The 14,098-nt window shown below is 39.5% G+C and overlaps 1 protein-coding gene across 1 annotated transcript in view; it reads right to left on the reverse strand.

Moving 5' to 3' along the window:
* Positions 1-469: 469 nt before the first annotated feature.
* Positions 470-14,098, reverse strand: part of B3GLCT (beta 3-glucosyltransferase) — a 109,831-nt gene continuing 96,202 nt past the window's right edge. The window contains exon 15 of the mRNA XM_078435753.2: positions 470-2,614. Coding sequence (XP_078291879.1) covers positions 2,447-2,614 — 168 coding nt within the window. The 3' untranslated portion in view covers positions 470-2,446. The remainder of the gene's footprint in view (positions 2,615-14,098) is intronic.

Raw genomic sequence — 14,098 nt, forward strand, 5'->3', positions numbered from 1 at the left:
GCTGTAAGATATAAAAATTCTACAGAGACAACTTGCTTTAGTTCTATCAGAAGTGACTTAAAAGCAATAATAGCATTCCAGTCATCCCTTGATGTTGGCATCCCTAGGATGAAAAGAACTATCTGGAAGTGAATTCCTATGAAAAAGGCAGAAGAAATGTGAATAGGACAGTATCTGTCCTGGGAAGTTCAGATTCAAAATGTGTTTCTTAAGGTAGGAACTATATGGGAATCCGTCCCAAAATAACATCTCCATTTGTTATAGAAGATAGAAAATGGTTTCATAGACTTTGTATAAATAGATCTTCAATATCTGATGGCTTTCTCTTACAAGGATAGCTTTTTATTAACTTTGCTCCCTGAGAACTGTGTTTTCTGAGCCACCAACTTTTTCCCCAGGCTTCATTAATTCTTTCTCCCCTTACCCCTCCCACTTTAGGTCGGACTAATGGATACACTGGAGAAATGAGTAACTGAGGCAAACATCTTTTATTTGTGGTTAGGCTGACATAGTTCCAAAAAGTAAACACAATCAATGAAACACCAACAAGTACCAGAGGAGGTACTCTGGCATCAGTAGAAGGCACTGAAAGCTTGACGTGGATCTTCATGTACAGATGCCTGTTCAATCCTGTCAAATGAATCCGCCATATTGGGAGTATGACAATTGGGAGGCCAGAGCAGGAAGAACCAAAGCCTCTTTTCCACTGGGTCAGGCAGCCAGGCTCCCCGGGGGGTACTGATCACAGATAACAGGAAGGTGACTGTGACGATAGCAAGGACAGCCATCCCAGCTCTGACAACGATGCTGATGTCACCACCAGTCTGACAGGATCTATAGACCCTTGGGGTGCTTCTCAAACATCTGCTCGTCCCCAATCCAGTCCTTGGACAGGCCACCACATCCACTTTCACAAAAATGAATCTAATGCATTCGGTCACCACCGAAAACACACCAGTTCTGGTTTTTGCTAATTTGGAAACCAGTAAAAAATACTATTGCATCATTTTGGAAATGAGTCCAAGCTAAGCTACAAGAAAATGTATTGTTAAAAAACACACATGGGTACTTTTAGTGGTATGGCTTTAAAACCCTGTGCTTGGCCATAAAAAGCCTTACAAGCAAAGTTAATGAATAGCAATTTTTTTTTTTTTTTTTAAAAGAGGAAAGTATTTTACTAGACCGAAATTAGTTTAAGACATATCAAAATCAAATTTTATGCAAATGCTCTCAGAAAAACTGAATTACATAATTAAAATGTTAACATACAGAGTACTTTTTACAAATTAATAATGAATGTGTTAAATTACTAGATACTAAAGATATGATTTGAAAACTAGAGCTGTTTCAAAATACTATATTCAAATCTCATTTTGTAAGAACCCAGGGAAATTACTAAATCACCATGGTGCCTTTCCACTAGGGTTCCACGGTACACTGGGGGGGGGGGGGGGGGGGGGTCTATTATGAGCCAGGAGAGAGTCGTTAAGTAACATTCAAAGAAAAATAAGAGTAAAACATCAGGTACAAATTAATTTAATTCACTTCCTGAGACTTCCACAGAGCTCACAGACTTGAATAAAGCCCGACAACGTTGTTTTTAAATATTGAGAACACTATTCTCTGGCGGAATCCAACACACTTTTGTGTTACAAGTAGGTCATAAAGATAGGGCTTCGGGGAGAAATAGAACAGAGATGAACCTCTAAAGAAAGAGAAAGCTCTAGCAGAAGACTTCTTATTCTCTTTTTATGAGGCACCAACAGAAAAACAGATAAAACATAACAACCCTGATTACAGACTACGGGGGACTTCGTATCTCGACTTTTATGATGTTTGATGAATATTTAATACAGCATTATTCCTACTGAATAACCAGAAAATAATTTTCATCATTAATAATATGGTTAAAAAGTTCACATCATGGTAATACCCATGTCAACGGATGTTGCCTCTTATATATATATATATATATATATATACACACACACACACACACACACACTGTAGAGTGGGTGTGTGTGTGTGTATGTATATATATATATATATATACACACACACAGTCATGTCTTGCCAGTCTCATGCCCATCTGACACTTTATAATGAAGAGAGAAAACAGGAAGGAGACTTCTGGTACCATTTATTTTTCTGTGACAGTAATAAAGCTGCTGTATCACAGCTTGAAAAATACACAGTAATCACTGTATATTACAATAACCGCATAATGCAAAAAGCAAGTGATTTTTCCCAGAAAAAAAAAATCTGTTTCCCCTACGACTCTGTTTCCTCCCCCCCCTTCAAAAAATACCATATACATAATTTCCACCTAAAGTCAGAGTCTCCCAATGCCATGTGGCACATGGAAGCAATGTGGTCACAGCTCGCAGGACGATGCCAGCCTCCACTCCGGTCTCGTAACCAAACTGTGCTCATAGGCCAGCACGCTTTATAACTCTTCCTTAAAGCCTTTCTGTGTCTCCTGCCTGGCTTTGTCTTCCTCACTGGGTGCCAACCACGTGAAATATACCTTTACCGGATCGATGTTCCAGTGTTTATGAAAAGATATGGGAATTTGGTGAGAAAGGTAGTCCCTAGGATAATCCACGGGCCGGGCCTGCGAGAAGAGGAACAGAGGTTTATGCTCTCTTAGCACCGAAAACAATTTTGCTTCAGAATAGCATTTGAATTCATGAAGTGACTGCTTTTCTTCAATATTTGATATTGGCTATGAGAATCTAAAAGCAAGCAAGAAAATCTTTTCCACCACCCTCCCTCTGACTCCAGGCTCCCTGCTTTTGTATCTCCGATTACTTAAATATTCCAAATGCACCACTTTTTGCTTCTGTGTTCCACAGACCTCTAGGAGATCCCTCAACCATGATAAATATAAAAAGCTTTCCTTGGTAAGTCATTTAAGTCACTATTATAACGTGAAAAAAAAAAAAAAAAAAAAGCAGAAAAACTGCTATTTCCCAGGCCTCTCGAAAGAAATTCTGGCTATATGTGGTGTGTGTGTGTGTGCTTGTGTGTGTGTGTGTGTGTGTGTGTGTGTGTGTGTGTGTGTGTGGTAGGGCAGGGTGAAGAGTTCTCAGGGTTCCCCTGGCCTGTCCACTGACCTGATGTGTAATTAGGCATAAGTCTCTCAGAGTAGGAAAATGTGGAGCTCATCAGGGAATCAGGGAGAAGGATAAAGTATCTCAATGCTCTCTTCCTATCTAGATGTCTCGTCTGACTGCAGAAATGTGAAGAGACACATTGAATAACTGGAAACAGTTTGCAAGAGAGCCAAAAAAACTTTTTGCATTGTCATCATTTCAATATCCTCTAGAACTTAACAAAATGATGTTTAGGCAGAATCAGACATAGCCTAGAATGACTGAGATTGAAGTAACCTAGCAGCTACGGAAGGAAACTGAAACCAGATACTATTTCGTTTTCTCTAAACAAAGTATGCACCTGCTCTCAAGGCTTGTTTACAGATTTATATCGCCCATCTGTGTTATACAGTCACTCACTGGGTTATCAATACTGAAACAGTCTTGGCTTTATTAAACCCAGATAGGATACACTTTTAAAATGTTTCATTTTTTTATTTTTGAGAGAGCACAGCAAGAGGGGTGGGGTAGAGGCTGCGGGGGGGGGGGGGGGGCGGGGGGGGCGGGGGGGGGGGCGGGCAGAGGATCTGAAGCAGGCTCTGCACTGACAGCAGAGAGTCTCATGCTGGGCTCCAACTCACGGACTGTGAGATCACGACCTGAGCCAAAGTCAGATACTCAACCAACTAAGCCACCCAGAGGTGCCCCTAAGATACATTTTAAAAACAAGTCTTCTCTAGGCTAAAATTTTATTATATTCTGCTTAAAATGCCTGATATGAATACTTAAATAAACTCTCTTAAATGGTTTACAGAATACCCTCATTAAATTTTATCTCATTCATTCAACCCTTGAGACAACCTTGTGAGATGATCAGGGATTTGTCACCAATTTATAGATGAGAAAACAGAGCTCACAGAGATTGTAACTTTCTTAGGGTAACATGACAAGCCAGGAACGGAACGGGGGAGCAGGTCCCTGGCTCAGATCCTAGTCCAGCATCCTCCCAGGGCAGTGTGGCTGGTCCTCATTCCATTGTGCCACAGGCTGGGCACATCAACAGTGCCTTTACTGCCCTGGCCTCCTTGGGAGGCTTTATCCAGGAATGGCACAAATATTCCACTCACGTGAGGGTTCAAACAATAGTATCTGCAAAGAAGCCTTCGAAATAATGTGAAGGGGGAGGGGCGCCTGGGTGGCTCAGTCGGTTGAGCGTCCGACTTCAGCTCAGGTCACGATCTCGCGGTCCGTGAGTTCGAGCCCCGCGTCGGGCTCTGGGCTGATGGCTCGGAGCCTGGAGCCTGCTTCCGATTCTGTGTCTCCCTCTCTCTCTGCCCCTCCCCCGTTCATGCTCTGTCTCTCTCTGTCTCAAAAATAAATAAACGTTAAAAAAAAACAAAATAATGTACGGGGAGAACTTCCATACCAGCCATTTATTGTGCTTTAAAAATTCTAAGTGCTCATGGTTTTAAAAATCTAAGAAGGAAATTTTAAAGGAAGAGGGAAAACAAAGACCAAATATACATACTGGAATAAAGTCTAACAGAGGTGAGAAAGTTTTGAATATTAGCTGAGGGGATTCATATATGATGTTTACTTGCAAGGCCTTCTGAGAGTTTACTGGCGTGGAAGAAAACTCAGGAAAAACATACTCTCAGTTCAATTCTCAGATAACTCCACAGTTGTTGATGGTCCCAGAAGAAAGAAAGAAAAACAGTGGAAACAACTCTTGGCTCGTTTTTCACATTTAAAAATGAACTGTTAGAGACACAAATGCATCTCATAGGAAAAAAAAATTAATCCATAATATCTTTCCCTGTATTCATGCAGATTCCAGAAGTGATTGCATTTGTATCTTAGGGGCCATGGCTACGAGTGAAGGGCTGGCTTACAAAGTTATTAGAATGGGCTAATCATTTCTGGAAAATGCAGTTATGAAAAACAACAAAACAAAACTAGAAAAGTGAAAAGAGGCATCTGCAACACCAAGAAGTCTAGATGGACTCTGAGAATCACATCTCGTTGCTCAAAATGCCAAAAGGAAGTACCAAACAGTCAGGGTCAGGAGTGTGGGAGGAGGCCTTAAGAACAGACATGGAACATGACGGGAAGCTGTGCACAGGGAGAGAGATGGCTTAAACTGCATGAGAAGGACAAACTTTGGGTGAAATCAAAATTTAATCTGTAAATATTAGAGCACACTGAACAGCAATAAATGGAGATTAAAATTGTATTTCTTCAGACAAACACATTTTTATGGCTATATTGACATATGATTTACATATCCTACAATTCATGCACAGTAACAGTAGCTTGAAAATTTTTAGTTAACGTCCATATTTAGGCAACCACAAATCCAGTTTTAGAAGGCTACAGTCATTCTCCCAAATTCCCTGGCATTCATTTTAAGTCAATCCTCACCCCTACTGGCAGCCGCAAGAAACCACTGATTTGCTTTTTCTTTATAGTACTGCCTTTTCTAGAAATTTCTTATCAGTGGAATCATATACCACGAATGTGTTGGGCCTGGCTTCCTTCACTTAGCACTGCTGCATGTATCATAGTTCATTACTTTTATTGTGAGCAATAGTACATTGAGTGGATATACCACACAACCACACAAACAACATGCAGTGATTATCACACAGCTTTCATGGGTCAGGAGTCTGGGCACAGCTTAGCTGGGACCTCTGCTTCATGGGCTGTCACAAGATTGTAATCAGGATGCCAGCCCAGGCTCTACGATCTCATCGGAAGCCTCGACTAGGAGAAGATCCACTCCCAAGCTCACTCTGGGGTTGCTAGTCACGTTCAGTTCCTTCTGGACTAGTGAACTGAGGGCTTCACTGCCACGCCCAGCCCCCTGCAGCTTGCTGCAACAAAACTTGCAAGCCAAGAAGGAAGTAGGGAGAGTCCACAAGAAAGTTGGAGGTCACAATCCCTTGTAACCGAATTACAGAAGAGACCCCCCATCACCTTTTCCATACGCAATGGGCCCACACGCCAGAGAGGGGAATACACGGCGTATGAATGCCAGCAGGAGGGGACCAGTGAGACTGTATGTCATAAATTGCCTACCACATATATGTTTAACTTTTTAAAGACCATCAAGACGTTTCCAAAATGAGTGTATTTTATATTCCCAGTAGAGGTCCAGCTTTTCCACAGCCCCACCAACACCGGGAAGAGTCTGTCGTTCGGCTTAGGGCCATTCTAGGCGATGTGATTTTAGTCTGCATTTCCCTCGTGACTAACAAGGTTGAGCATCTTTCCACGTGCTTATTAGCCATTCATGTATCTTCGTTAGTGAAATGTCTGTTCAATCACTGGCCCATCTTAAACTCAGCAGTTTATTTTCTTGTTGACTTGCAAAAGATGATTATATAATTCTGGATTCAAGTCCTTTACCAGATACGTAATTTAGAAACATTTCTCTCAGTTATGATTTTTTTTCTTTCTCTTCATGATATCTTTTAAAGAGCAAAGGTTGTTTTTTTTTAAGTTTCATAAAGTCCAATTTATGAATTTTTCCTTCTGTGGAGCATGCTTTCGATGCCATATATCCTTGCCTAAATTAGGGTCACAAAGAATTACCCCTACGTTTTTTCCCAGCAGTTTACAGTTTTAGCTCTTATATTTTGTACTGTGATACATTTGAGTTAATTTTTGCGTGAGGTATGAGGGAAAGTTCCAAGTTCATTTTTCGTGGGTGGAAATATCTAATTGGTCCAGCACGACTGGTTCCACGTCCCCACTGAAGTGCCTTGGCATCTTTGTGAAAAATTAGTTTACCATAAATGAGAGGGTTTATTTCTAGAATCTCTATCCTGTTCTTTGATATATTTTATATATATATATTTTTTTTTCATTGATATTTATATATATATATTCATTGATATTTATATATATATATTATATATAATTACATATAAAATATTTATACAACTTGTACCTTGTGTCATAGCTTTATAGTGAGTTATGAAATCGTTGAAGGGTAAATTCTCCAATTTTGATCTCCTTAAGAATTGTTCTGTATTTCCATATACATTTTAGGATCAGCTTGTCAATTTTTTACAAAAGAAGACTGCTATGATTTTGATATGGATCACACTGAATTTATAGACGAATTTGGGGAATGTGGGGCAATAAAATTTCCCTGAATTTCTGTGCTCCTGCAAAAAAGCCCCAAGAAACATCTCACAGTCCATTTGTCTAGTCAACTGCTCTGATCCCAAAGGAAAGTAAAACTTCCCTTATATTTTTTTTTAATTTTTTTTTACTGTTTATTTTTTATTTTTGAGACAGAGACAGAGCATGAACAGGAGAGGGGCAGAGAGATAGGAGACACAGAATCCGAAACGGGCTCCAGGCTCTGAGCTGTCAGCACAGAGCCCGACGTGGGGCTCAAACCCGCGAACTGTGAGATCATGACCTGAGCCGAAGTCGGACGCTCAACCGACTGAGCCACCCAGGCTCCCCAAAACTTCCCTTATCTCTTGAGAAGACCAACGGTTATATCCCTGAACTAGGTCTAGAGGGTAAGCCCCGAAGTGCCAGGAAAACCTGTACGCTTTCACTCTGGGATACATTTACATTTCAAGGACAAATGAGGTATTTGCACACCAAAATGCTGACGTAAAGGAAGGGTTCCTCTTTAGAAGCAGAGAAAACAATTTTTTCTTTGTAACTTGCCCGTGGGGTATCGGGCCACTCATGTGGGACAACTGAGCTGGCCCTTCGCGCAGTGCCCTGGAGGTGAAACTAGGTCAAAGAGGCAGTGGAGATGGGGTGGGGGTGGGCACAAGATAGGCTCTTATTTACTGTGACTTGTTTAATCTAAAAATCTCTCTCTGATCCAGAACACTTCATTTAGGCATTCAGAATAAGTTAATTTTAAGTAAGATGAAATAATAAAATTTAAGTATTAAAACATCAGCAGAGTAAATTGCCATCATACTAGGTATTGAGTCTTCCAATCCATAAATATGGTCTCTGTCTCTTCGCTTAACTAGATCTTAATTTTTCTCAGAATTTTGTTGTACAGTATACAATGTAACTTCCTCGAAGGTTTATGCCTGAGTATTTTTATTCATTTGGATGTTATTGTGAATGACATTGTTTTCTTCATTTTTGGATTTTTTGTTGCCAAAACAGTACAAATGCTTTTGTACATTGGCCTCGTAGCCTGCAACGTTGCTAAACTCATCTATTGGTTCTAGAAGTTTGGCCCCGCCTCCGCCCTCCACCGCCACCTTTGGTGGACAGGTGGATAGGGAGGCTTTTCCACATACAAGATCATATGGTCTATGGATACAGACAGTTTTACTTCCTCCCTTCCAATCTGTATCCTTACATGTATATTTTGCACCTTATTGCACTGGTTAGAACCTCTGAGTATAGTGCTGAATAAAAGCGGTGAGACAGACATCCCTGCCTTGTTCCCAGTTTTGGTACGTTATAGATTCACTTTATCAGATTGAGGCTTTCTCTTCTAGTTTGTTGAGAAGGCTTTCTTTTCTATTTGTTTTTCACTTTTCTATTTTTTTAATATGAAATTTATTATCAAATTGGTTTTCATACAACACCCAGTGCTCATCCCAACAGGTGCCCCCCTCAATGCCCTACACCCACTTTCCCCTCCCTCCCACCCCCCATCAACCCTCAGTCTATTCTCAGTTTTTAAGAGTCTCTTCTGGTTTTCCTCCCTCCCTCTCTAACTTTTTTTTTTCCCTTTCCCCTCCGCCATGGTCTTCTGGTAAGTTTCTCAGGATCCACATAAGAGTGAAAACATACGGTATCTGTCTTTCTCTGTATGACTTACTTCACTTAGCATCACACTCTCCAGTTCCATCCACGTTACTGCAAATGGCCAGATTTCATTCTTCTCATTGCCAAGTAGTATTCTATTGTGTATATAAACCACAATTTCTTTATCCATTCGTCAGTTGATGGACATTTAGGCTCTTTCCATAATTTGGCTATTGTTGAGAGTGCTGCTATAAACATTGGGGTACAAGTGCCCCTAAGCATCAGCACTCCTGTATCCCTTGGGTCAATTCCTAGCAGTGTTATTATTGGGTCATAGGGTAGATCTATTTTTAATTTTTTGAGGAACCTCCACACTGTTTTCCAGAGTGGCTGCACCAATTTGCATTCCCACCAACAGTGCAAGAGGGTTTCCATTTCTCCACATCCTCTCCAGCATCTATAGTCTCCTGATTTGTTCATTTTGGCCACTCTGACTGGCATGAGGTGATATCTGTGTGGTTTTGATTTGTATTCCCCTGATGAGGAGTGACATTGAGCATCTTTTCATGTGCTGTTGGCCATCTGGATGTCTTCTTTGGAAAAGTGTCTATTCACGTCTTCTGCCCATTTCTTCACTGGATTATTTGTTTTTTTGGGTGTGGATTTTGGTGAGGTCTTTATAGATTTTGGATACTAGCCCTTTGTCCGATATGTCATCTGCAAATATCTTTTCCCATTCCGTTGGTTGCCTTTTAGTTTTGTTGATTGTTTCCTTTGCAGTGGGGAGGGTTTTTATCTTCATGAGGTCCCAATAGTTCATTTTTGCTTTTAATTCCCTTGCCTTTGGAGATGTGTCAAGTAAGAAATTGCTGCAGCTGAGGTCAGAGAGGTTTTTGCCTGCTTTCTCCTCTAGAGTTTTGATGGTTTCCTGTCTCACATTCAGGTCCTTCATCCATTTTGAGTTTATTTTTGTGAATGGTGTAAGAAAGTGGTCTAGTTTTATTCTTCTGCCTGTTGCTGTCCAGTTCTCCCAGCACCATTTATTACAAAGACTGTCTTTTTTCCATTGGATATTCTTTCCTGCTTTGTCAAAGATTAGTTGGCCATACTTTTGTGGGTCCAGTTCTGGAGTCTCTATTCTATTCCATTGGTCTATGTGTCTGTTTTTTGTGCCAATACCATTCTGTCTTGATGATTACAGCTTTGTAGTAGAGGCTACAGTCTGGGATTGTGATGCCTCCTGCTTTGGTCTTCTTCTTCAATATTACTTTGGCTATTTGGGGTCTTTTGTGGTTCCATACAAATTTTAGGATTGCTTGTTCTAGCTTCGAGAAGAATGTTGCTGCAATTTTGATTGGGATTGCATTGAATGTGTAGATTGCTTTGGGTATTATTGACATTTTAACAATATTTATTCTTCCAATCCATGAGCATGGAATGTTTTTCCATTTCTTTGTATCTTCTTCAGTTTCCTTCATAAGCTTCCTATAGTTCTCAGCATACAGATCTTGTACATCTTTGGTTAGGTTTATTCCTAAGTATTTCATGATTCTTGGTGCAATTGTGAATGGGATCAGTTTCTTTATTTGTCTTTCTTTCTGTTGCTTCATTCTTAGTGTATAAGAATGCACCTGATTTCTGTACGTTAATTTTGTATCCTGTGACTTTGCTGAATTCATGTATCAGTTCTAGCAGACTTTTGGTGGAGTCTATCGGGTTTTCCATGTATCATATCAGGTCATCTGCAAAAAGTGAAAGCTTGACTTCATCTTTGCCAATTTGGATACCTTTGATTGCCTTGTGTTGTCTGATTGCTGATGCTGGCACTTCCAACACTATGGTAAACAACAGTGGTGAGAGTGGACACCCCTGTAGTATTCCTGACCTCAGGGGGAAAGCTTTCAGTTTTTCCCCATTGAGGATGATATTAGCTGTGGGCTTTTCATAAATGGCTTTTATGATGTTTAAGTACATTCCTTCTATCCCGACTTTCTCGAGGGTTTTTCTTAAGAAAGGATGCTGAATTTTGTCAAATGCTTTTTCTGCATCGATTGACAGGATCATATGGTCCTTATCTTTTCTTTTATTAGTGTGATGTATCACATTGATCGATTTACGAATATTGAACCAGCCCTGCATCCCAGGAATGAATCCCACTTGATCATGGTGAATAATTCTTTTTACATGCTGTTGAATTCGATTTGCTAGTATCTTGTTGAGAATTTTTGCATCCATATTCATCAGGGATATTGGCCTGTAGTTCTCTTTCTTTGCTGGGTCTCTGTCTGGTTTGGGAATCAAAGTAATGCTGGCTTCATAGGATGAGTCTGGAAGTTTTCCTTCCCTTTCTATTTTTTGGAACAGCTTGAGAAGGATAGGTATTATCTCTGCTTTAAATGTCTGGTAGAATTCCCCAGGGAAGCCATCTGGTCCTGGACTCTTATTTGTTGGGAGATTTTTGATAACCGATTCAATTTCTTCGCTGGGTATGGGTCTGTTCAAATTTTCTATTTCTTCCTGTTTGAGTTTTGGAAATGTGTGGGTGCTTAGGAATGTGTCCATTTCTTCCAGGTTGTCCAGTTTGTTGACATATAGTTTTTCATCGTATTCCCTAATAATTGCTTGTATTTATGAGGGATTCGTTGTAATAATTCCATTTTCATTCATGATTTTATCTGTTTGGGTCATCTCCTTTTTCTTTTTGAGAAGCCTGGCTAGAGGTTTATCAATTTTGTTTATTTTTTCAAAAAAAACCAACTGTTGGTTTCACTGATCTGCTCTACAGTTTTTTTAGATTCTATATTGTTTACTTCTGCTCTGATCTTTATTATTTCTCTTCTTCTGCTGGGTTTGGGATGTCTTTGCTGTTCTACTTCTGTTTCCTTTAGGTGTGCTGTTAGATTTTGTATTCGAGATTTTTCTTGTTTTTTGAGATAGGCTTGGATTGCAATGTATTTAATCATGAAGGGGTGTTAGATTTTGTCAAATATTTTTCGGTGTCTAATCAGAGGATCATGTGGCTTTTATTCATTATTCTATTCATATGGTATGTAAAAATAATTGATTTTGGATGGTAAACCAAGCTTTCATTCCTGTGGTAAATCCCACTGGGCCATGGCATATAATCCCATTTATATATTGCTGGATTCAGTTTGCTAATATTTTGTTAAGGATTTTTCTATCTATGCTCCAGAGTAATATTGGCTTGCCGTTTCTTTTTGTGATATACCATTTTAATCCCCTTGTTTATTTTTGGAGTGATCTTCTAAGTGCTTGCTCGAAGGATAACAATATGCATCTTTGACGTACTAGGTTAATATTGGCCTCATAAAATGAATCAGAAAGTATTCTCACTCCTTTAATTCCATCAATGTATGTAGGTTCAAATACTTTCTCTGTTTCTTTTTAAGCCAGTTTGGCTAATGAGTGTGATTCTAGAAATTTCTCCCCTTTCACTCAAATTGTCTAACTTGTTGGCACAATTTTGGTAGGGTTTGTAATGATGTCCCCTCTTTAATTCCTTTTGGTAATCTCTGTCTTCTTTTTCTCTTGGGCAACCTAGCTAAAGGTTTACCAAATCAGCTGATCTTTCCAATATAACTAATTTTTTCTGCTGTTTTTCTGTTGATTTTGCTCTAACCTTTAATATCTCTCCCCCCAAAACCAAGTCCACCCCCTCTGACAGCAAAGCTGCTGTTTTTTTCCAGCTAGGCCCATACTGGTCAAACCGTTCTTGCTCTCTCCAACCAAGGTGGGGTGCATGGGGAGGTGGAGGCTGAGGGGTCTTCAGGCAGAAAGGCCTCAGAAGGCCTCATATTCCGTTGGTCTTACTGAAGCCATCACAATTTTTCAGGAATGAATGCTTCCCACTGCTTTTGTTTGTTTGATTTCCAGAGTCCTGAAATGAGTATTTTGACAATTTTGCGCAGAGGTTTCACTGGCTGGCCACTGCATGCTGCCATACCCATTGGTGGCATATAATTTTAGAAGAACAAAAAACCATATGCTCTAGACCCTTTGTTTTTAATAAAAGGATATACTACATATTCCTTGAAGCCCCCTTCTAAGCCTATGATTTCACAATAAACTGACTAAAAAGAGAAGGAGAGTGGCCCAGGCTACTTTGTCTCTGAGACTATTTTCCTAAAGCCCACTCTATCTCTAACTCATCAGGAATCTTAGATTTTTATCTCTGTGCCTCCTATGTGTTTCTCAGTATGAACCAATGCACTGTTTCGATCAGTATTCAAGCATTATAAACGTGAAATAATTTCCAAATCATAGCAAACTCTCTAAAAGAGGCTTAAGAATTAGAAGATACAGTGGTATCTGTTGGGGAGGATAGGCTTTAAGCATATTTTACACTTTTGGAAAGATTTACCGTTTATTATGTGGATTAGAGAAATCAAGAGTCCTAAAGTCTGGGAAATGACAATTTTTTTTTATTTTTAATTATCTTCAAAGGATTTTTTGCTTAAGGATTATTTTCCTTCTTTCTTTTCTCTTTATCATTTTCTTTACTAGCATATTCCTCCCTTGGTGCTATAAAAACCCAAGACTGTCCTATTAACGGTGACAAATTATTCCCCTTAAACCAACAGTTTTAATTACCCTTCCTTTTCTAGAAGTGAAACACTATGACACGGGGTGAGAGAAAGAGCAAGAGAAAATAATTTGCTTCTCTAGGTCACCCCATAACACAATACATAGGCTTAAAATGGGTAAGGGCTCTCAAGGTTTTAAAAGATTGGAGAAGTACTGACTGGTACCAAGAAAGAGATTTCTCATACATTTCTTATTACGAAAGGTCTATTTCTATTCTCCATTGCGGTCCTCAAGGATGCCAAAATGGATTCTGCCTTTCTTGATAATGCAAACATTTTCTTTGCCTTGTTCAAGTTATTTCCTATAGTGCTATTTCTGTCATGTTCAATTTTCTATATTGGTATGATAGCATTTGCTATTGGTTACTAAATATGACAACATTTGTATTATTACACCATCAGAACATTCGCTGACCTGATTCCTGAAAAAAACAAAAAACAAAAAACAAAAAAAACTACCAAACATAATGCAGATTCCCTTCTCCCAACCCAAATTGCAGTATGGTGAAGCCACTATAGCACCAACTATCCTTGGCAAACATCATCGCAGACAACAAAAATATATACCCCCAGTATATATGCTTATTGAGATACTATGCTGAAGTGTAACAGAGTTTAGCCACTCAGCTTAAGAGCAATGAAAGGAGAAAG

Source organism: Panthera onca, chromosome A1 (assembly GCF_046562875.1).
Source record: "Panthera onca isolate mPanOnc1 chromosome A1, mPanOnc1 haplotype 2, whole genome shotgun sequence".
Classification (NCBI taxonomy): domain Eukaryota; kingdom Metazoa; phylum Chordata; class Mammalia; order Carnivora; family Felidae; genus Panthera; species Panthera onca.